General features: G+C 37.0%; 1 protein-coding gene across 4 annotated transcripts in view; it reads left to right on the forward strand.

Moving 5' to 3' along the window:
• The window catches only part of LOC150079052 (uncharacterized), a 577353-nt gene that overhangs the window by 193025 nt on the left and 359815 nt on the right, over window positions 1-24513 (forward strand). For all 4 annotated transcript variants that reach the window (XM_090382803.1, XM_090382804.1, XM_090382802.1 and 1 more), the window contains 2 exons: window positions 3559-3684; window positions 22981-23080. In XM_090382803.1, the coding sequence (XP_090238929.1) occupies window positions 3559-3684; window positions 22981-23080 (226 nt within the window). The remainder of the gene's footprint in view (window positions 1-3558; window positions 3685-22980; window positions 23081-24513) is intronic.

A 24513-nucleotide genomic window follows, 5' to 3' on the forward strand; every position in this document is an offset into this window, starting at 1 on the left:
TCTACAGAAGTTCAAGTCTAATGTCATCAAATATCTTCTTTCGTCTTCTCAACCTTCAACCCAAGCACGGTACTAAGTACTATAGGTTCTAACGCCTCTCGTGTTTGGGGTTTACATAAAAAAAAAAAAAAAAAAACTACACAAACACTCACTAACGTACATACTGGCCTTTACAGAGTTCTGTATTCATCACATTCTATTGCGGCTGCCCCAGATCCACATTACAATTAACATTATTTATAGTTCATTGTTCATTAATAGTTCATTGTTTTGTTAATTTGTCACTACTTGTCTGCCACATGCACATCATAGTCTGTGATAGTCTACATTGTTTCATATTACTGTACTATTAAATCACTTTGCTTTATGTATTTATTGAGAATTTCTCAAAATTTCTTATAAATTTTGTGAACCTTAATGTTACTTTCAATTATTTAAAAAAGCTAAAAATATCTTAAGATGTTTAATACACTTCTTTCTATTACACTAGCCAACAAAAAATATTTTTTTTCATACCTCCACATTGAAAATATGTGATTCTGGAGGAAATAAATGCGCTTATTCCAAAAATCACCATAAAATGTCTTTATCACATCTACATCATGTGTACATTAAAAGAAGTACAAACGTTTAATGTTAATATAAAGGGATATATCTTGTAATACAAGTGTAAAAAAATATTATTCATTCTCTATAACTCATTTAACTTCAGAAAAATTATATCATAAATCATAGCAAAGTAGTTATATTTCAATAATATATAATCGGCATACCTGTAATTGTCCTTTAAAAATGTTTGCTACTCTTGTATTCCTGCTTACTCTCCCTCACAAGGAGCCAGCAGTAATCCCCCATCATTACAGGATCCACTTTTCCATCATGGAGATATCTTGATGAAACTGCTCTCCTTATTCAACACTCACATCTCCCAGATTTTGAGGGGAAAATTCGAGATGGGAATGAAGAAAATGAATTTTCAACAACATTCAACAGCCCGTGTTTTTGTAGCACTCGAGTAAATTAGATACTAACATTTCATAGTTTCCTTCTTTCCTATTACCCAATAAACCATGTACTAGAGCCTTAAATGATCACCAAGCTGCCATTTCAACCTTTTTTGACTGAGTTTCAAACACATTGTGTTTCAGGAGTTTCCTAATTTGGAGTCCTACGAAAATTCCTTCCTTAAGTTTGGCATATGTTGAATTAGGAAATACACTTCACAAGTATGCAAATCCATTATATACTTTATCTAGTCCCTTTACAAAATTTTTCATCAATCCAAGTTTGATGTGCAGGGGTGGAAGAAGAACCTTGTTTGATTGCACTAAAGGAACATATTTTACATTACATTGTCCTAGCATGACCTTGTCCCGCTTCTCAATGTTACATAACATAATGTTGTGCAACATTGCACAACATTATGATATGCAACATCCCACAAACACAAAAAACAACAATATTTTGTGAACCCCCCCCCCCCTTCCTGCAAACCAACAAGCAAACCAATAACTTTAAGATCACTGCATATGTACCAATCATAATCCTGGTATTTTATAGCATGTAGAACCTTAGACATGCTTTCATGACTTTCTTTAGGTCCAACTGAATGAAACACAGGAACTGACAGAAATTTGTTACCATTATGAAGCAAAACTACTTTTAAACTTAATTTTGAGGCATCTATGAATAAATGCCATTCATCTGACTTATGCACGACACCTAGTTCTTTCAGAAGTCCAATAATGTCTTTGAAAAAACACATATTGTCCTCTGTAGCAAAATATTTTGAAAACTTTTCATGTCTTTTTTGAAACACTGAAACCTTTGTTCCTGCTGCAAGTATATTCCACTGCTGTAACCTAAAACCTAATAGTTCAGATTGTTCTTTCAGAAAATTTAAGTCTCAAACTAAATCATTCAACTCATCTTGTTTGATTAATGTACTACCTGAACTTACTGGCTGATAGTTGGCATCTTGTGAAGTGGAGGCTTCCAGGGAATCCTCAACTTGAACTTGATCACTATTATTTTCTCTACTACTGTTTGGAGGATAGATTTACACCCTGAGAACATGTCACAATCAGTTAATACTTAGAAAACCTTGGCATAGCCTACAAAAAATCCTCACCAAAAATTCTAATTATGCTCTCTTCAAATTGTAAATTGTTGCATTGGAATTTGAACCTAATTACCATAGGTTGAAGTCTGATTATGTTTATCACAAGAGAACTTAGGCCAGAATCGATTGCTAAAATTAAGAGAATTAGCTTATATCTGTTCAAATAAATCAGTATGTCATCCATTACTGGTTAGACTGTGCGAAATTGGCATATTTTGGTAAAACGTAACTCCCTCTATATTTAATAATTGTGATGTGATGTGAAACTATCACAGTGATTTTCGAAATCTATACATAAAAATTGGTTAAAAACGGAATTTAAGTTCTTGGAGGTAAAAGTCGTGTTGGCTAGTGTTATTATTGAAATTCATATAAATTTTCTAATGACATTTATATATAAGTGTGAAAACTATACCCAACATGATTATGGCATCTAAAGGGTCTACAACAGCAATTGATAATTTTGTGTTAGAAACGAAAAGGCTAAAAACATGACTTCGTTGGAACAAAAGTTGAATATTATTCACAGGTTTAAAATCAATAGACATTGCATGTGATTTATCCATACCACCAACTTTGGTGCAATCTGCTTGCAAAAAAAAAAAAAAAAAAAAAAAAAACACGCTGCATAAAATGTCACTTCCAATGTGTATCACCAAAGCAGCAAAAACAAGAAGCAGTGTTATGGAAAGAATTTAAAACTTTTAGCTATCTAGATTGAAGATAACAATCAACAACATATTCCTATTACTATGAAGGTAATTATCGAAAAGGCACCAAGGTCACATATGTGTAACACAAAAATTTTGCGAAAGTGTGAATGAATAATTTTCACTTTTAATTCTAATTATGAATGGTTTGATCACTTTAAAGGCAGTTTCCTACAAAGAACTTTTCAGTTGTTTTATTTTATTTTCTTTTGAGAAAGAAAATAAAATAAAACAACTGCTGATTTTTTTTTGCTTATTTATAGCTTACATTGCCTTGCAAGTTTATTCTAAGGAGAAAGTAGTTGGTAACTTGAGAACATGAATTATATAGGACAGAGGATAAGACAAATACAAAGTGAGGGGGGCTGAGAAATAATAACATTATTATTTCTCTATAATAATATTTTTATACTTTATTAAAAGTGATAAATGCAAATTTTAAGAACGTCTATGCTGCTTAGCCACATAATTTTTTTTTTCCTGTGAAACATCTTTCATGCAGTGCTTATCATATACAAGTGATTATATATGGAGATTGATTGGCCATGTTCGTTTTCATTGTTTGTTGTGGTTCCTAGAATGTAATTATGATGAACAACAAGGACTTTCTGTATTTAATTTTAATTCTTTACTCCTATTTTCAGCATTAAGGCTTATTTATAATTTGATTATAGTATATGAATTTATTTTATTGCATTTACCTAAAAATTTTATATTTGCTTTCAGGTACCATTACTTTCATTAATTGTTATAGTGTAAGGCTCACTACTTGTATCCAGAATATTTTCACTGTTGCCAAGTTACTTGCAATTACTATTATAGTTGGTGTTGGAGTAGTAAAGCTTTCTCAAGGTACAGTATTGCACATTTCAATAATGATTTCAACTGAACTATTTTAATTTAGTTTAACAGAAATGCTATGTTTTGAAATTCAGAATTTGAAATACATCAGTCCTCGACATATGTAAGAGATACATTCCAGGACTTCTTACGTAAGTCGATTTTTACATAACTCGGGAATGACTAATAAAATATTGCTACTATATCTTTGATATGTCAAAATTACAAGAACCACATAATATCCTCAGAACAATGAAGAAAAATAGTTATATACCATAACAATTAAACACTTTATCTGGGGACAGTGGTGAAGTAGCCAGAGTGGCACATAAGAAAAGAAAACATAAAAGGAGAGAGGTGAGGGAAAAACACATATTATTGTACTGTAAAAACTGATATGTAATTTGTATGCCATGTAGGCTTTATAAGAGCTACTAAGGGAATAAAAACCAAAGTGTACATTTTGTCTAAACTACACAATGAATCAAAGTCTACACTTCAGGTGATGACCTGAAGGTAACTTAAAATGAACCTGAAGCATTAATAAGACACATTAATCACAGGATGTTGTAGGCTGAGTAGAGGTCAGGGAGGTAGTACATGATATGAACTCTTTGATCTTCATCTGTTTCATATGCTTTTGTTTTTTCCTCTTCATAAATTTCATGATAAGCAATCTTGAACTTTTCTTTCCATTTTCAAGAAACGTTTGGTGTTGTCATTCATTTCATCAAACATAAAGACCTTCCTGAATTTTACAAAACACTTCTGCCATTTCCTTTAATTTGAACTGCTTCTTGGGTTGCTTCGATTCCTCAATGGATTTGGCCCTCCCTTGCTCCTCGACTCTTTGCGCATTCAACTGGGCTAGGTCTTCTGTTGTTAAACCTTCACTTTGTTCATTCACAAGCTCATCTACATCTACATCTACATCTTCATCATCCAGGACCAGCTGCAATTCCTGGGTTAAGTTTACAATTTCTTTGGTAACAGAAGATATCACCTCGTCTTTGTTGAAGCTCGGAATGTTGAAGCTTCGTTGTTAAGCTTGGAATGTTTTAGAAGTTTTTTTCCAAACTCTGCACATACAAGTTGTTGTCACATCATTCCAGGCTCTTTAAATGTTGCGTGTTCCATCAAGGATATTAAACACCTTCCAAAATTTCCCCAGATCCATCTTCCCTTGCTATGTTGCATTTACAGTCTCAGAAAACGTTGTCCATATGCAGTGGTGAGCTGTGAATAGTTTAACAATGGGCTCGCACTTTTGCTGACGTTTTGATATGAAACATCCTTTGGGGGGGGGGGCTTCCCACCGAGTAAATCTGATTGGTCACGGAAGTGACATCACCTGCAGCGTCTGCCAGAGATGCTTCCCATGCTCAGACAATTAGTATAATCATACCACTCACTAGTAGTATGATTAGATTAGAGCGCATGATGCATTTTTCGTGACCAGTATGATATCTCGAGTTCTAACTGTTTGGAATTTTTGAATAGTATGATGTCACAACCATGTGACGTCATATAGTGATGCAAAGGATGTTTCACATAAAACCATCTACTGCTCGTGCTCGGCAGATGCGCGACATTTTTATTCTTTTTTTTTACAACTGGAGAAATATAATGGATACATATGATAAAATTTTAATATTGCGAATAAAAAATAACAAAAATATTTCCTATATTACAAATAACGATTTATCACAAAACAAATATTACATAAAAAACAAACTGTTCTAGAAAAGGTACACAAAAATCACAGATTACATGAAAAAAATATTGCACAAATATTCAAGAAAATTTTCTTTTAAAAATTGCCATATGAAATTTACTTCTTTATTAATACTGACATAATGATCCGGATCAAATTGAAGCAATGGTTTTCCATTTAAATGTATGGTCATCGTAATCTGCAATGTGTTTAATTTTCAACATTATTTATTCATTACGCTGAAAGCTCGCTCAGTTTCAGCACTGCTAATCGTAATGGTTTCAAAGATATTTCCGGCTTTCTTAATTGTAATTTCACTCAATTTTAAAGATAAACTGCCTTCGACAAAATCACTAAAATCATTAATTTTTATTTCATATTTTATCAAAAAACAAATTTCTTATTCGGTTTTCACAGTCTTGCCACTGAGACGAAAGTTCTTTTAAATTCCACGATTTCCGGCAGAATATGTTTAAAATTTCTTTCAATGGTATGATTATTTTCTTTATTTAATTTAAAATCACCCTGTTCCATTAATAACTTATCCTTTAAGGATAAAACAATGCATTTAATAACTTGTCACGAGGTAATTTTACTGTTCTTACTTTCGATTTTGATTCCTTCAAATTCTTTCCACTTCAACATGCTCTCAATTTTAGCTTCATATTTTCTTTCAGAATTTTTCAAATTAGCAATAGCATTGATAGTTCGAATAATTAATTTATCTGCTTTTGCCAGAGTGAATCTGTAAAGCTTCTGAAATGTAAGAGAGCTCCTGCAGGATGTCGATCATTAGTGCTAAATGGTTAAGAAATTCCAAATTTAAAAGTCGCTTTAACAATCCCAAATAAAAAGAAATTTCCTGTTTATACTCCAGGGCAACCATACCTTCAGAGGAGTTCACAAGGTAGAGAGAATACAAGAAACAGCACCGTATTCAGTAGTCAGGGTGCTTGAACTCGAGTCACTCAAGGCACGTGTATTTATGCACTCGTGTGCCTGACTACTGGGCTATGGCGGCATCTGACCCGCAATTGCCATCCGCAAGCTACAAGCTGCTCTTCGCAGCCCGAACACATGACCGATCTTTGTAGTTTCCACATCAAGTTCTTTAGCAATCATCCTTAATTCGCACTAGTTTTTGGAGATTGGTAATACATTTTTTTTTTTTTTTAATTATTGCCTGTATGCCATTATATTTTAGAACATTTTCTACGCAGTGAAAGGCTCGACAAAGTTTCAAAATCTGTCAACATTTCATCTTCTTAAAGTTTATATAATATCTTAGTTTCCTCAATCCCCCTCCCCCCCACGTTGCTACTGTCACTAGTTCTTTGAATACTGTGCAAAATATCGGAATCACTCAGATATTCAGCTACTGTGAATATGTAAACATAGACAGGAGAAATTTACTGGAAGGCATGGATCACTCACTTCTCCGAAAAACATACGCCCGTTTGTCGGAGTAAAGGGGAACCACAACACAGGTTGACAAGAGGTTATTATCCATGTCGGGTATCTTCTTAATCCTCTGACTGGCTATGGAAAGCATATTGACTAGCACGACTTCTCGGAATGTGGCTGCATAAGTTTTATGGACACCACTAACGTTGTGGAACGGTAATCCCTTTCACCCTTAATTCTCGCTTTCTAATTACTTAAAGGCCAGAGGTGAGAACAATGCATACAAAGATGTCTCTCCTAATCTGTTCATTACATGGAAATAATTTTTGTTCTACTGAAACTACTGTATTTTAAATGTAATTACCAAGGAGAATTTAAAAAAATTCGATATAAATAAGTTGGTTAAACAGAGGTCCGACTCTAATTCTAATGGTGGGAATGGGTCCCCGTTTGCCCCACCGTAGTTTCGGCTCTGGATACTCAATAATTGCGCATTTAGGATTTCATTTGTAAAATAAACGATCATCTCAACAATGGGCTCGCAAATTTTCCAAAAAAAAATAACAATGGGCTCTCGCAAGCCCACTATAGCTCACCACTGTCCATATGTAATAAGCTTTGAATGCATGGATAACTCCCTGATCCATTGATTGAATTGAAGCTGTTGTATTTGGAGAAAAGTATACCACCTTGATGTTGTCATGCAGATCATCTAGATATTTAGGATGACAGGGAGCATTAATATCTTAAAAGGCACTGACATTTGTGAGCAATATTTTTCAACTTCAGGGACAAACACAATTAGAAACCATTCTTCAAACATGGTTACCCAGGCCTTTGAGTTAGCCCTGAAGTGTACAGGAATGATTTCTTGTCAATGCCCTTAAAAGCCCACAGGTTTTCTGAGTGATAAACCACTAAAGAGTTAAGTTTATAACCCACTATGTTACACCCTACTAAGAGGGTCGACTTTTTTTCAATAGAAATATAAGTCCTACTAGGCATTTTTTTCCCAAGAAAGGCTACTCTCATCCACATCTTATTATAAATATTTCTTGTGGCAAATAACAACCACTTCTTATAATCTCATCTAATTTGTTCTTGAATTTTTCAGCAGCCTCACCATCTGCACTTGCTGTTTCACCACTTATGGCAAAGTTATGATATCCGCTTCTCTTACAGAACCTATCAAGCCAATTATGACTCACAACAAAGGTGGTTTCAGTATCATCGTTCTTCTTCTTCTTAAGATCCTCAAAAATGGTAGTTTGATGTGAAGTCGTTGAAAATGGAAGGACAGAATCTGCTTGACTGTGAATAAATTGTCAATAGAGGACTACCCAGTTGTAAATCCACACTACTCCTCCGAAATCCTTATTTCTTTCTCTATTTTAGTTTTCACTATCCCACTAAAAAGCTTTATATTCTGGTTTAAAACACAGATTCCTCTGTAATTTGAGCAATTTATTCTATCCCCTTTCATTAACACAGAAGTGATGTATTCCAGTGTCATCTCTGATGGTATTTCTTCTCCTTTACATAGTTTGTTAAATAGTCTTGTGAGCAGTGAAATGATTTTCCCTCCTCCATATTTTAGCAGCTCCATGTTCATTCCACCAGGTCCAGGTGCTTTCCATTTTTCACTTCTATTTCTATTTTGAGGTTGAGCAGATGGGCTGAGAGGTAGCAAATGAAGTTTAACATTGACAAATGTAAAGTATTACATATGGGAAACAGTAACCCCAGAGCAACGTATCAACTCTGTGGTACTGACAGTGGTAGAGAATGAAAAGGACCTGGGGGTAATTGCGCAGGCAGATATGAAGTTCTCTGAGCAGTGCAGATGGGCTGCAAGAGTAGCTCATGGTGTCTTGTCAATGATATACAGGAATTTTTCTAGCAGGGATAAGGAGGTGATTATTCCCTTGTATAAGGCAATGGTCAGGCCACACCTTGGGTACTGTATACAGGTCTGGAGGCCTCATTTCAAGAAGGATGTAGAGCTGCTGGAACAAGTACAGAGAAGGGCAACAAGATTAGTGAATGGAACAAAGGGGTGCTCTTACGAAGAAAGGCTTAAGTTTTGCAAATTACAGTGTCTGGAGACTAGGCACCAGCGAGGTGATCTGATAGAGGTGTATAAAGCCTTGAATGGTTTGAGCATGCTCAATGCCGATGAGATTCTTCCTCTTGCTCAGAATAATCACCTGAGAGGGCATAAATTCAAATTGAGGAAAGACAGATGTAGGGTAGATGTGCCGAAATTTGCCTTTAGCCAGCAGGTAGTTGGTTGGTGAAACAGACTTCCATCCCGTGTTGTGGAAGTTGATTGCCTAAATAAATTTAAGGCTCAGCTGGACAGGTATTTTGAATGAACAGAGGGGTGAAATGGGAGTGTTTTTTTTTTTTTTTTTTTTTTTTGGCTGATGCTGCATAAGCTTGCTTTCTTGCATCATATGCCTCTACTAATGCTAATGCTATTTCCTCAAAGTTAATTCTTACTTCTTCTCCTGTACAGGAAGTTTCAGCTTCATTATCTCTAAATTCCTCTCTGTTTTCCCCCCACTAGTTCTTCATAATATCTATACCATTCTTCTAATTTTATTACACCCAGATTAGCCTTTTGTTTATGTGACTGTCACAAGCTCTTCAGCACCTTCCATGCTGCAGCAGATCGCTCACATCCTGTCCTGCTGTGTACTTCCACACAGGTTCTATCCCATGCCTCATTTTTTGCTTTGTCAATTTTTGTCCTTACTTTATTTTTCTCCCTATTGATGCTCCTATGTTCATCACTTTTAGAGCTAAGCCATCTGAGGCATGTATCTTTTTTTTCCCTTTTATTAATTATTTTAACTCTGAATTCATCCAAGTACTTGGTGTCTTTTTATCCATTCTGCCCAATACTTCTCCTGTGATCTTTATTAATGTTGTTTTTAAGTGCTCATAAATGTCATTTGTATTCTTTCCATAGTTGTCATCTAATCCGTGGTTAAGTCTTCTTCTGTAGAGATCTGCACTACTCTGCTCCTTTAGAGATTCAATATTAAACCTATTATTATCGATTTGTTCATTTTTGGATTCATAATTATTTCTTTCCTTTCCTTTTTGGTAGATCCATGGAAATGCTAATGCAGCCTTCACCAGAAAGTGATCAGACCCGCAGTTTGCTCTTCTTTGGACTCTGACATTTTTATCCTGGATTGTACTTTGTGTTTAAAAATTACGAAGTCTATTATCGATTTCAGTTTCCATGTTTCTTGTATCCATGTATATTTATGTATCTCTCGATGTTGGAAAAAAATATTACCAATCTTCAATTTGAGCTTTTTACACAATTCAATTAATCTCTCTCCATTGTCATTCTTTTCATTTTCTCCAAATCTTCCTATGACCTTACTATCTTCAGCCTATCCAACCCTTGAGTTCAGGTCTCCCATCAAAAATATTTCTCTAGAGCTTAGTATTTCTTCCATTACTTCTCTCAGTTCTTTCCAAAAACCCTTCTTTACACGCTTTGGAGTGTCATTGGTAGGCACGTAAACTCTAACAATCTTGATTCCTCTTCCAAATATCTTGAATTCCACAGCTAAAATTCATTCATTCAAAAGATCCTACTTCGTCATAAATTTTCGGATTCTTTTGTGTATGAGTAGGGAAACTCCCGCCTATGTCTATTATCCCCACTCCATAGATAGACACACTCTCCAACTGTTTCCTCACCCTTTTCTTTCTTCTTTGTTTCCGACAAAACAATTACATCCATTCTTAATTCATTTAATTACTTTTAATTTACTTTTACATAAATAAAACCAGTTTATGGTAGCTACAACATAAATATACTCTGACAAACATCAGTTGTAAGTCAGTTACAATAGTCAAGTGCATAGTCTATAGATGTTGTGCTGTGCTCAGAGTCTCAACTGAGAAAAGGATCTGAGCCGATATCTTTTTTTTTTTTTGAGCTTGTGTCTTTAAATTAATTTAAAGTCTATTTATATTAAACCTCATCTAGCAGTTATGATGAAAAAGCATAAACAGAGAGAGAATTAAGTCTGGAAATTAAACAGAAAATAGAAGAGCTTAATAGGATGGAATGAGGTAAAACAGACATTATGAGAGAATACAACATCCCTTTACCCACTTTGTCTAAACTTGAAGTGTGTCTTGCTGGAATCTCATTAAAAAAAACAGGAAATTTGCAGTTCTAGACATGAGAAGCTTGAAACAAAACTTTTAAAGTAGTACTGGTACCATCAGATGCATGCATTTAATTTGCCAGTTTCAGGTCCAATTTTGCAAGAAAAGGTTATCTAGCTCAATGATCTGGAATTAGCAACTTCAAACAGCAATAGCTGGCTCCAAAGATTTAAGGATAGGAATAATGAATTTCACAAATGTTTGCTGTGAGACTGAATCAGTCGACAAAGAAACGGTGACAGCCTGGTTGTGTTCTGTACAGTCCATTCTTGAATATGCCAAAGGATATTTTTAATCTTGACAAGACTGGTATATTTTATAATTTGCTGCTAAACAAAACACTTTGCTATTCAAGGAGTCTTGTGGAAAATTAAGTAAAAACAAAGACTCGGTATTCTGTTGTGCTGCAATGCAGATGATAGTACAAAACCGTACCTACTTTTTGCTTGGGAAATTTTCCAAGCCAAGATATTTTAAGAATTAACAAATTTCCATGTATTACGAGGTCAATTGAAGTGCTTGGCTTTCGGTCATAATTTTCAATCTTATTGTGGGTGAACAGAACAAAAGAATAGCTTCAGAAAAAGAAAAATTTTGATGATTCTACTGAGGTATTTAAGTTGACAAATATACAGCTGTCATTTTTATCTCCCAGTACCACCAGTTTATGCAGCCACTGATCGAAGCATTATTTATAACCTCAAAAGAGCATAAAGAGTACTCCTGATAAGGTAGTTGATCTGCAACATAGTTAGAGGGAACAATTTGCAGCCAAAGTAGAATGTCTTGTATGCTTATTGTTTGATGACTTTTGAGGAGTTTGCTAAGGTGAATGATTAAGTTGGAACACTGAAACCAGAAGAGCTGCAGAGTACCAAGCAAAATGAAGTTTTTGTTACTAGTGATAAAAGCAGAAGCGCACTATTCTACCTTCTAAAAAAAATGTCAAAAAAAAAAAAAAAAAATGGGTCAAACATATAGAGAAGGTGTTAGTCTGTCTGTGATAATGTTAATAAAGAAACAACTGCTGCATTTGATAATGTCTGTGCAGTAATTAAGAATGCATAACTGTGCAAAAACAAAATTTAGATTCTTTCTTTAAATTAGATTAATTTAATTCTACTATATATACTATACATACAGAAGAATTCAAAAATAAATTAAATTAAAATATATAAATAATTAATTAAATTAGATTAAATTACATTAAATGTATACTATATTTTTATTTAAATTATGCTTTTTCTTTTCTCTCACTTATCATATAAATAAATAAAATAAAATGCGTTATTGTTTTTATTTTTACTATTTTATTCTTAAATAAAATAATTTGTTTTATTTTATTATTTCATTTATTTTTGTTATTACTTTATTTATTTTTTTATTATTTTATTTATTTTTGCTATTATTTCTTATTTTTGTTAGATGTATGTATCCAAAAAAGATAAAATTTTGACACTTTTGGTGGGCCTCACTATTATAAACTATGAAAATTTAGGTCCCTTGAACTTTGTATTAATGGGGTTCTACTGTACGAGGTGTTCTTTTTATTGCATCTGGACTGGTGAAACAAAAAGAACACAAAGTGAAGGAGCTCAAAATTGGCTTTATTTTTATTCAAAGCAATCACCACCTGATTGAATGCACTTATTACATCATTGTCTAAATTTCTGGAAATAATCAGTGAAGGAGTCTAAAAAGATGATGTTTAATTCAGTGGTTAAATTTTTCTTTGTCCTCAACGTCCTGAAATCTCTTTCCTTTCATGGCATTCTTCACCTTAGGAAAGAGGAAGGTCTATTAGTGCTAGATCAGGAGAGTACAATGGATGGTGGATCTGTACAGTGCCATGTTTCATCAGATAATGTATTCACAACAAGTGTGGAATGGGCAGAAGCATTATCATGCAACAAAAACCAGCTGCCTTTCTTTTGAATTTGTGGCCTCACCTGGGAAATGCACTTCAGTAGTCTTGGAAGCACCTATATGTAGAGCACAGCATTAACTCTCTCCCCTTCAGGTACAAATTCTTTGTACTGAAATATCCAACACTTGTCTCAGTGACAATACAGCCACTGAGACAAGTGTCTCAGTGGCTGTATTGTCACTGAGACACTTAGGATTGTTTTTACAAGTCTAGATGAATTCTTTGCACATTGACATTCTTTGTCGCTTCTGCTCATTTGTGAGGCTATTCATCACAAATTTTATACAGACCTTTCTGTTCCCTAAATCTTCATGTAGAATTTGACAAATCATCACCTTAAAGAGTGAATGAGTGGTATGGTGAATGGCAATCAGTGGAAGAGCAAATGTAATTGGCCAAAAGAATATAAAGTTAATAAAAACTCACCTTACTTTATATACTAACAACACAAACACTATCACTGCATTCTCACTTGGCCTGCAAAAAACTTTCAGCTAGGCCTGCACCACAGATGAAGAATAACAGTAAGTTGAGGTGCCCAGAGAGTGTGCAGTGCAGAAAGCAAGGGTCAAACAAATGAAATGAAAGCCAGAAGAATGAATGAGAGAGTAAGTGTGTGAGAAAAAGAACACAAACCATAAATTTTATGGTTAAGTACATGCTAACCCTAGTTTTAATCTCTTATATTCTTGCTTATATAGCTTAACTATTATGCATTAGTATTTAAATTTACATCACACACCATTGCATTCCCCCCTGATGTGTGCGAAAAAGATGAATAAGAGAGTGAAAAAAAAAAAAAATATATATATATAACCTAACAGGAAAAAGATATATATATATATTATAATATATAAGAAAAAAGTATAAAAATAGAATGCAAGCAGAGAGTGAGAATGCAGATTATGAATGAAGTAAATGTGTGGCTCTCCCCCCCCCACTGCCAGTTAACATATCCTACCCCCAAAGCAGGATGGTCAGTTTGACCATCTTACCGGAATCAACTCAACATGGCATTTGGCGATCTGAACTGGTTATTCAAACCCGGTTCCCTTTAAAACACCAACCTCAGGTAGGGAGGGGAGGAGATGGGTTTCTGTCTCCTCCCCTTCCTGCCTCCCCCATACTTTGCCTGGTGTAGCTTGCCCCAACTGACCTCTTTGAGGATGCCTACTCTATCGTCCCCATCCTTCTACCTATTTCCCCCAGTCTTCAGTCCCCCCCACTCTAACTAAACTGACCGAGTACCCCTAACAATGCCGCCAAATTCTAATCAACGTCTAAATTCTACCGCATTCTCGTAAATCCCTTTCGGACTTTCCAAATTCTATTGTTCAGCCCACCCCTTTATATATATATATATATATATATAGGCCTTGCCACTGAAATCCTTGGAAATTAGGCAGCCAAGGTACTTAAATAATCTACTGGGTGCCTGACCTGCTTCCTCATGGCAAAATGTGAGCAATGGTGAGTCCCAATAGGGGCCCAACAACTAAATAGTCAGATAAACAACAGAACATAACACTACACAACAAACCACTCCCACACACTTTTCAAATCTCCGGCCTCCATAGTGTTCTGTGTCACACATACAAAGAATACAACATGGAGATAGGGGAAACCACTGGTGCCGTCAGACAACTAACACACTTTACTTTACACATATCCAGTGCATCAACCATCATTATGACCATCAAATGATGTTGTAGAGCAGATATCATCTTTTAAGGGCACAAAAGGTGATATTGTTGTACACATTGGAACTAATGACATTAAGAGTAAGAGATCTGCAGATTTACTCAAGTACAGGTCAATGTTGAAAAAAAGTTGCGAGTTAGATTTGAATGTGAAAGTGTCTGCAATTCTGGCCAGACACGATAGGAGGGAGTATATGATGAGTGCCTTGTTGATCAATTTGGCCCTGGAGAGACTGTGCAAGGCTCAAAGTGTAGAATTTTTTTCAGCCTGGTCTGTGCTTGTTGACATGAGAGACTGCTTCTACAGGGATGGGATACACTTAAATAGAAAAGGTGCAAGAATATTTGCGGATGCTATCGAGGCAGTGTTAAGTGGGTCAGAAAACTGCTAGCTTGGGGGGATACACAGACTAAAAGGTTAACAGTGGCCACAGGCAGAGGCAAAAGTGATTCTTGCACTGCTTCTATTAGAATGAGCGGCAGCCTGGAAAGCAAGATAATAATGGAGATTTCCAGGACTGCTAGGAGTCATAGTGGAACAAGTAAATACATGGGCTGTGTTAGGGTAACAAAGAGTAGGAACAGGTGCATGTACACTTGCATGTACACCAATGCTAGGAGTATTAACTATATGATGAGTTTGAAGTGCTAGTCAAGACATCAAAGGCAGATATTGTTGGGATATCAGAGATGTGGTGTCACACAGATATAAGCAGTGGAATTTATGTAGTGGATATAAGAATTGGAATTTATGGAGTACAATGTGTACAGAAAGGATAGACAGGAAGGGAGGAGGGGTTATGCTGTTAGTTAAGAAATACATAGAATCTAAGGATGGGCATGCATCTAATTGATGTTGATGGACAATGCAATGTTGAGTCTGTTTGGTGTGACATAAGCACTGGGAAAGGAAAAATGAGAATAGGCGTAACGCATCTGATGAGTATAATGAGCAATTGTGCAGAGAAATAGAGTGGGCCAGTAAATCAGAATGTCTTATAATGGGGGTTTTAATTTCCCAGAGATTGACTGCAACTTGCGGCTTGGTTACTCGCACACTAGCAAGAATTTTGGGGATTTATTGGATGACTGTTTTTAGCATTAGCATTAGTAGAGGCATTTGATGCAAGAAAGCAAGCTTATGCAGCATCAGCCAAAATAAAATAATAAAATAAAATAAAATAAATAAATAAATAAATTTAAAAAAAATAAAAAAATAACCACTTCCACTTTACCCCTCTGTTCATTCGAAATACATGTCCAGCTGAGCCTTAAACTTATTTAGGTTATCAACTTCCACAACAAGGGATGGAAGTCTGTTCCACCAACCAACAACCTGCTGGCTAAAGGCAAATTTACGCACGTCTATCCTACATCTGTCTTTCCTCAATTTGAATTTATGCCCTCTCAGCTGATTATTCTAAGCAAGAGGAAGAATCCTACCAGCATTGAGCATGCTCAAACCATTCAAAGCTTTATACACCTCTATCAGATCACCTCGCTGGTGCCTAGTATCCAGACACTGTAATTTGCAAAACTTAAGCCTTTCTTCGTAAGAGCACCCATTTGTTCCATTCACTAATCTTGTTGCCCTTCTCTGCATTTGCTCCAACAGCTCTACATCCTTCCTGAAATGAGGCCTCCAGGCCTGTATACAATACTCTAGGTTTGGCCTGACCATTGCCTTATACAAGGGAATAATCACCTCCTTATCCCTGCTGGAAAAATTCCTATATATCATTGGCAAGACACCATGAGCTACTCTTGCCGCCTGTCTGCACTGCTCAGAGAACTTCATATCTGCCTGCACAATTACCCCCAGGTACTTTTCATTCTCTACCACTGTCAGTGTAGTACCACAGAGTTGATACATGGGGTTACTGTTTCCCATATGTAGTACTTTACATTTCTCAATGTTAAACTCCATTTGCTACCTCTCAGTCCATCTGCTCAACCTTTCCAGATCCTGTTGCAGCAGCATAGTGTCAGTAGTGTCCTTGACAACCCTGCCAACCTTCATATCGTCTGCAAACTTAGACATTAAGCTTGATATACCATCATCAATATTGTTTATAAATACAGAAACCAATAATGGACCCAATACTGAACCCTGAGGGATTCCACTAATAACATTAGTCCACGATGAGCAGTGTCCATTGATTACCACTCTCTGTCTTCTCCCCCCCAACCGCCCCTTTATCCATAGCAGCAATTTGCCTCCAATGCCACACTGCTCCAATTTGTGCAGCAGTCTTCCATGTGCAACAGTATCAAAAGCATTTCTAAGATCCAAGTATATAATATCAAAGTTATTCCCTGCATCCAGTTCTCTTGTGACTGCATCATAGTATCCAATCAAATTGGTCAGGCAAGACTTCCCCTTAACAAAACCATGCTGTGTCCGAGCTATAACTGAAGCCTTGTCTAAATGATCCTGCAGTGCTTCTTTAACCAGTGCCTCCATTAATTTTCCGGGAACAGAAGTTAAACTCACAGGTCTATAATTATTTGTGTCAGCCTTTGATCCTCCTTTGTGAAATGGGGTCATATTTGCACATCTCCAGTCCATGGGTACCTCCCCTGAGTCCAAGGAAGCTCTCATAATTATAGCTAAGGGTTTGCTTACTTCCTTTGCTGCCTCCTTTAATATAACTGGATAGATCCCATCCACCCCAGGTGCCTTTCTTGTGTTTATCTTCAACAATTTCTCCTCCACTTTACTCTCAGAGATTACAAGATTCTTTAGCTTACTGCCAGAGTTGAATACACCTCTGGCATTCCCCTCGCTGAATAACTCCTCATGTGTGAATGTCGATGCAAAATATTCATTTAGTTTGTTAGCTACCTGAGCAGGATCATCAACAGTTGACCCATCAATATCATCAAGTGGACCAATCTGATTCATCCCCTTCCTTCTAGAGTTTACATAAGTAAAGAACTCTTTGCTGTTTTTCTTTGCATCCCTTGCCAAAGATATCTCGTAATCTGCCTTCGCCTGCCTAACCTCCTTTGTAACTTGGTTATAGATCAACTTGTATCTATCATAGGCTTCTGTGTCATGTGTTAATTTGTAAGTATCCCATGCACTTTTCTTCTCTGCCATATGCCTCATTAGTTCATCTGACATCCATTTTGGCCTAAACCTTGAACAATATTTCTTAGTTGGTATGTAAAGCCTAGTAGCTTCCAAGATAAGTTCTTTGAATGCTTCCCATTTTGAATTTGCTGTTGGTAACATCATCAGTTGGTCCCACTGTATAGAATTTAAATACTGTCTCAGTCCATCGTAGTCGCCTTTACGAAAGCAATAACCCTTCCCTTTACCCCTAATGGTAGTTACCTCTTTGAGTAAATCCCACTTCAGCACACTGTGATCACTGCCACCTAGTGGTTCATTTATCTGCAGATTCTTAATGCATGAAGAATCACTACTGATAATCAAATCAAGAGTATTACTCCCTCTAGTTGCCTCGCGAACATGCTGATGTAGAAAACAATCATCCAATAAATTCACAAAAGCCTTGCTAGTGTGTGAGTGACCAGCCCCCAAATTCCAGTCAATATCTGGGAAATTAAAATCTCCCATTATAAGACTCTCTGATTTACTGGCCCACTTTATTTCCCTGTACAGTTCCTTATTATACTCATCAGAGTCATTAGGCCTATAGCACACTCCTACTCTCAATTTTGATCTCCCAATGCTTATGTCACACCAAACTGACTCGACACTGTACTGTCCAGCGATGTCGACTGGCTTCACTTCCTTGGTTTTTATGTGTTTCTTAACTAATAGCATAACCCCTCCTGCCTTCCTATCCTGTCTATCCTTTCTGTAGACATTGTACTCCCCAAATTGCAGTTCTGCATTCCTTATATCTGTGTGACACCACGTCTCTGATATCCCAACAATATCTGCCTTTGATGTTTTGAGCAATACCTCAAATTCATCAAATTTATTTACTAAACTCCTAGCATTGGTGTACACACAAGTATACCTGCACCTGTTTCTATTCTTAGCTACCCTAACATAACCCATGTGTTTACTTGTACCGCAATGGCTCCCAGCAGTCTCTGAAATACCATGCATCTTGTTTTCCAGGCTTCTGCTCATTCTAATAGAAGCAGTGCAAGAATCTCTTTCACCTCTGCCAGTGGCTACTGTCAATCTATTGGTCTTTGTCTCCCCCCAAGCTAGCAGTTTTCCGACCCACCTAACACTGCCTCGATAGCATCAGCAAATATTCTTGCACCCTTTCTATTTAAGTGTATCCCATCCCTGTAGAAGCAATCTCTCCTGTTAACAAGTACAGTCCAGGCTGAAAAAAATTCTACCCCTTGAGCCTTGCACAATCTTTCCAGGGCCGAATTGATCGACAAGGCTCTCATCATATACTCCCTCCTATCGTGTCTGGGCCGAATTGCAGACACTTTCAAATTCAACCTTAATTCTCGGCTTTTGTTCAGCAGTGACCTGTACTTGTTAAGTAATTCTGCCGGTCTCCTACTCTTAATATTATTAGTGCCAACGTGTACAACTATATCACCTTTTGTGCCCTTAAAAGATGATAATACAGTCTGTCCTCGTATAACACGTGTTTGCATTACACGAATTCGATCATACACGATTTATAAATAAGGGAACAATGTCGCATATAACACGAACGTAATTCGCTTATGCACGATTCACCTTTGTGTTTACAATAAATGACAGTCGAACGCGGCGAAATCACCACAACTGAACACAACACAGTAGGAATGAAGAGAGGATTCTGAAAATTTGTTTTTATGATTTCGTGGAAGGGGAAACATATTTAACATAATAACGTAAAAATCAACAGAATTTCAGCTACTGTATCGGTATTATTGCAAATGTAATTAGATCGACTTTTACTACCCGTTTATAACGACTCCACTAGCAGGAACCACCAATAAAAGGAAACTGCAAATTGTTTTTATTGTTTTATGGTAGTGACTTCCAGAAATGTGCTTTAGTAAAACATAAGCATATAATATGTGAGAATAGTGTGTTTACGCCTTTACTGCATTTATTCAGTTTGTACACGGACGTTGCATCGTTTATTCAGTTGCTACTTGTTTGCTGTGCGTTTATGTATATGAAGCTTGCCTCCTCATTTTTGTTCATTTTATAATTGTGCTCTATTCTCAAAAAAATGAGTAAAATACTTGAAAAAAGTGTGAAAATACTTCAGAGAGAAAAAGAAAAGCAATATTAATAAATAAAAATATGAAATTGTGAAACGCTTTGACCGGAATGAAAGAACATGCGATATTGTGCGTGCTACAGGCCTAAATGAGGGAACGCTGAGAACAATTAGAAAGAATGCAGAAAAAATAAAAGCAACTTTCATAGCAGGAACAACACAAAGTGTAACAAAATCAGTTAGATCAAGACACAAAGAACTGGAAGAGATGGAATGTCTTTTATCTGTTTGGATAGAAGATCAAACAAAGAACAGATCAGGAACAAGTTTGCTTACGATAAAAGCAAAGGCATTGGCAATATTTGAAGACCTCAGAAGTAAAGCTGAAAACCCTCAAGAAGTACCTCCCTTTACTGCCAGTAGTGGCTGGTTCAACAATTTCAGGAAACGTCACGCTTTCCATAATGTGAAATTATCAGGTGAAGCTGCGAGTGCAGATGAAGCAGCAGCAAAGGCATTTCCGCCGATACTGAAAAAACTAATTGAGGAAGAGGGCTATACACTGGACCAAATTTTCAACTTTGATGAAACTGGACTGTATTGGAAAAAAATGCCATCACGAACATATATCTAAAGAGAGGAAGCACGAGCTCCAGGTTTCAAGGCTGCTAAGGATAGGTTTATCGTTATGTTAGGAGCAAATGCTAGTGGCGACTTGAAACTGAAGCCTGTTATTGTTTATCATGCAGCTAATCCACGAGCGTTAAAAGGGATCACAAGGACTACCCTGGGTGTTTACTTTAGCAACAGCAGAAGAGGATGGATGACAGGGCAGATCTTCACTGAACTTCTACTACATGTGTTTGAGGATGTGTTTCGAAGCTACTGCAAAAAGAAAAATTTGAATTTTAAGATTTTAATTATTTTGGACAATGCACCAAGTCACCCTCCAACCCTTGCTGAACTGTCACCAAACATCAAAATCCTGTTTTTACCGTCTAACACAACATCTCTTATCCAGCCACTTGACCAAGGAGTAATTGCTGTTTTTAAGCACTATTACACAAGACGGACATTTAAGATGCTGATAGCAGAAACAGAGGGCAAAATGCACCAACAGTTAAAGACTTCTGGAAGCGATTCAACATTAAGAATGCAATTTACATAATTGTGGAGGCTTGGAACGAAGTGACAAAAGAATGCTTACATGGTGGTTGGCGGCTTTTACCAGATTTTATTCGTGATTTTAAAGGCTTTGATCCTGTAAATGAGCTTCCTAAATTAAAAGCACATTGTGTTGCCCTCGCAAAGCAGGTTGGCTTTGAGGAATTGGAGGAAGATGATTTAGAAGAGTTGCTTCAGTCTCATGAAGAAGAACTTTCAACTGAAGAACTGCAACAACTTGTTGTTGGAGGGCAGGTGGAAGATGAGAAAGACGACGAAGTTGAATGCCTGAACACCACCATAAAACCGCTTTGTACTTCAGAGTTATCTTCAGTTTTAAAATTCATTTGAGAAAAGTATGCAATGGCTAGAAGATAACGATTATAAGGCAGAAAGAAGCAGAAGAGCACTTTATACAATTCGGTCTGCTTTGGAGCCATATAAGCAACTGCTTTGTGAAAGGAGGAAGACTGCGAAACAACAGAAACTAGATGTCTTTTTTATGAAAACACCCAAGAAAGAGACAGAAAATGAGCCGCAGCCCTCTAGTTCTGGTGTGACCACATTTCGTCCAAAGTCTTCATTGGCATCTCCTCCACCTCCCAATTCTGATAATGATGACAACTTGCCGCCACTTTCCCCATAATTACGCTGCTTCAACCCTTTCTCAAGCCCTTTCCCTCAAGCTGTCTTCATTTACTTTTAAGGTAAGGATCTAAATTCAAATGATTAAATTATTAATTTTACATTTTTCAACTGTAACTGTTTTATTACGATTATTTATTGTGTTTGGTAATGTTTTAGTTAAAAATGTGTGTCCAATCTTGGGTGGTCGGCACCTAACCCTATATTTTCTATAGGGCCTGTTGTTTATATTGCACGATTTTGCATTGCACGAGGATTTCTAGGAACGCAACTATCGTGTTATACGAGGACCGACTGTACTGTGTATTTCTCTCTGACAACGAATTAATCAATTTTCCATAAACTTATATGGAAAATATTGACTCACAATTCGACAAATTTGCAATTCGACTCTAATTCGGCGACAGATTATAGTCGAATTGCGAGGCACCACTGTATATGAAAAAATGCATAAAGTGGAGTATGTTAATTGAGAATTGTTGGACTACAGCCTGAATAATCTTTTGCCAAAAATTAAGAAGAATGGGTTAGGGGGAGGGAGAATTAACCTACTTCCTTTGTTGTACTGAACCAGTTTTATATTAAAGATTAGGCTAATTTCCTTTGCAAATTAATTTGCCTTTATGCAGTGTGGTCATTTGGAACCACTTGAAACAGCTGCTGAAGGGAAACCTGTATGTATCTTTTTTATGTAATCTATAGTTGATTTGGGCATATGTGCTCAGTCAACATGCAAAGGTCAGGAAAGGTAAACGAGTTAAGAACTTTTCATTGAAACAAGACATTCATGGATGCTGCAGTTTGAACAGTGACCAAATAACTAGCTGTGCGCATCTGCAAAATTTTCTTACTAACTTTCAAATAACTGTTTGTTTCAGTTAGATAGATGTTTGCTTGTTGTTTGAACTGGAATATCTTGGCACATGCAGCATAAAAATATTCTCTCACTCTTTCTGATGTCTCCTCAAACTGGCTGAGCATGCTGTTGTTGTTGTTATTTGGTTTTTAGGAGCATTAGCAACTAAGGCCATATTGCTCCGGGATATGCGGTGGTCATTCCCTGGCCTTTCCGCATCCTCCGTATTTGGTGGTGACGGGCTTGAATCCCGGTCTAATCAAGAAGCATGTGCTACGCACTGCTGCTCCTTCCCACCTGGCTACGGAGGCACCAGCTGCTGAGCATGCATGCTCACACTAAAAATCATTAACACTATATATATGTGTCTGTATATGTACCTGCATATGCAGACATGAAAATACAAAAAAAAAAAAAAAAAATTATCAGCTGTTTTAAAAGCGTTTATAAACTTTCTGACCCCTACTATGCAGTATGTAGCTTAACTGCAACATAAGTAAAATCATTCCATTATAATCCTTATTTTTTCTGAATAGGAAGCAATCAACATCTTATAGCAGGATTTGATGGTACCACAAGTTCATTTTCTGAGACTGCTACTGCCTTTTACTTTGGTCTCTGGGCTTATGATGGCTGGTGTGTATGTTCTAAAACCATTTAATTAACAATTAGAAAATGTTTAATTTGCAGATGCTTTAATTTTTATTTGCTAGGTTATATAAGTATTTGGATCTTAATTAGTGACAAATGGGCCTGGAGTACTGGGGTCCATAGTTTCAAATACAGATATATACAGTTATACCCAGATATTTATTAACAAAGTACAAATAAAATAAAATATAAGTACAAAAACCAGTAGCTTTCGGAACACGTGTCCCTTTATCAACTGATAAGTTAATATAAAATTTGAATACACTACAAGCAAAGTGTGGCACGTTAATCATGCGTCATTGTTGTAGCACGGACGTGTGCTGCCTTACGCCAGTGATCATCCATCAATAAAACGGTTGTCTCTAGGATGGGATGCAGACACATGCCTTTCTCGCGATTTAATGCCTTAGGGTTGTTTATTATGTTTAGTGACTCTAGCCATAGGCGGTGGCGAAAGTGTTGCGCGTGATCCACTATCTCAAAGTCGCGCTTGGGGTCAAGATCGTGGTTGGTAGCCCAAAAATGTTCTGCGAGCACGGACTGGTCAGTTTCGGCAAGCCGGATTGCTCTGTCGTGTTCCGTGAGGCGATCCTGGAGACGTCTCGATGTCTCACCTACGTAGCAACTGTTACAGGCCTTACAGGTGATACGGTACACTACATTGCTGCATAAGACAGGTGTGACAGGGGTCTTCACACTGGAGACAAGTGAACGTAGGTTCCTACCGGGTAATTGTACACATTTGATGTTGTAACTTCTAAGGATCTTCGAGATACGTCCTGACACTCCTGGATAGTACGGAATGTAGGCGGACGATATGCCGACTTGCTTCGGAGGTCTTGGGTTGATTGTAAGTTCTTCTGCCTGTAACAAGCATCTGTTTAGTACATGGGATGGATAACCGCATCTGGTTAGGTCCGCCTTCACACGGGAGATCTCGTTACGTCTAATTGTGTCGGTGCTGGAATGGCTCCAGGCCCTGGAGAATAGGGTGCGGGCAGTGCTATTGAGATGGCTTGGAGCGTGGCCGGACCCGTAGTTGGTGAATTGACCGCACCACATGGGCTTGCGGTATACTGAGGTCTCTAGACGTGGGCCTACGCGATGCACTAGTACGTCCAGAAACGGGAGCGAACCGTTCACCTCTGATTCTACGGTAAACTTGATGAAATTGGATAGGGAGTTGAGGTGTTCTAGTAGTACCGTTTCAGAACCACGTGGTATTATGGTAAAAATATCGTCGACGTATCTACACCACGTTGTAATAGGTGTAGGTGGGTTCTGGTGTATCTGCTCCTCTAGATCTTCCATGGCGATGTTAGCTACTACTACTTAATAAACTTGTCCACGCATGGCTTAAAGATAAGAAGATCCCGACTGCGACTCACCATCTTCTAAGTGCTACTGGCTGCCAACTA

Source organism: Mastigoproctus giganteus, chromosome 10, assembly GCF_048544385.1.
Source record: "Mastigoproctus giganteus isolate SK-2022 chromosome 10, ASM4854438v1, whole genome shotgun sequence".
Classification (NCBI taxonomy): domain Eukaryota; kingdom Metazoa; phylum Arthropoda; class Arachnida; order Uropygi; family Thelyphonidae; genus Mastigoproctus; species Mastigoproctus giganteus.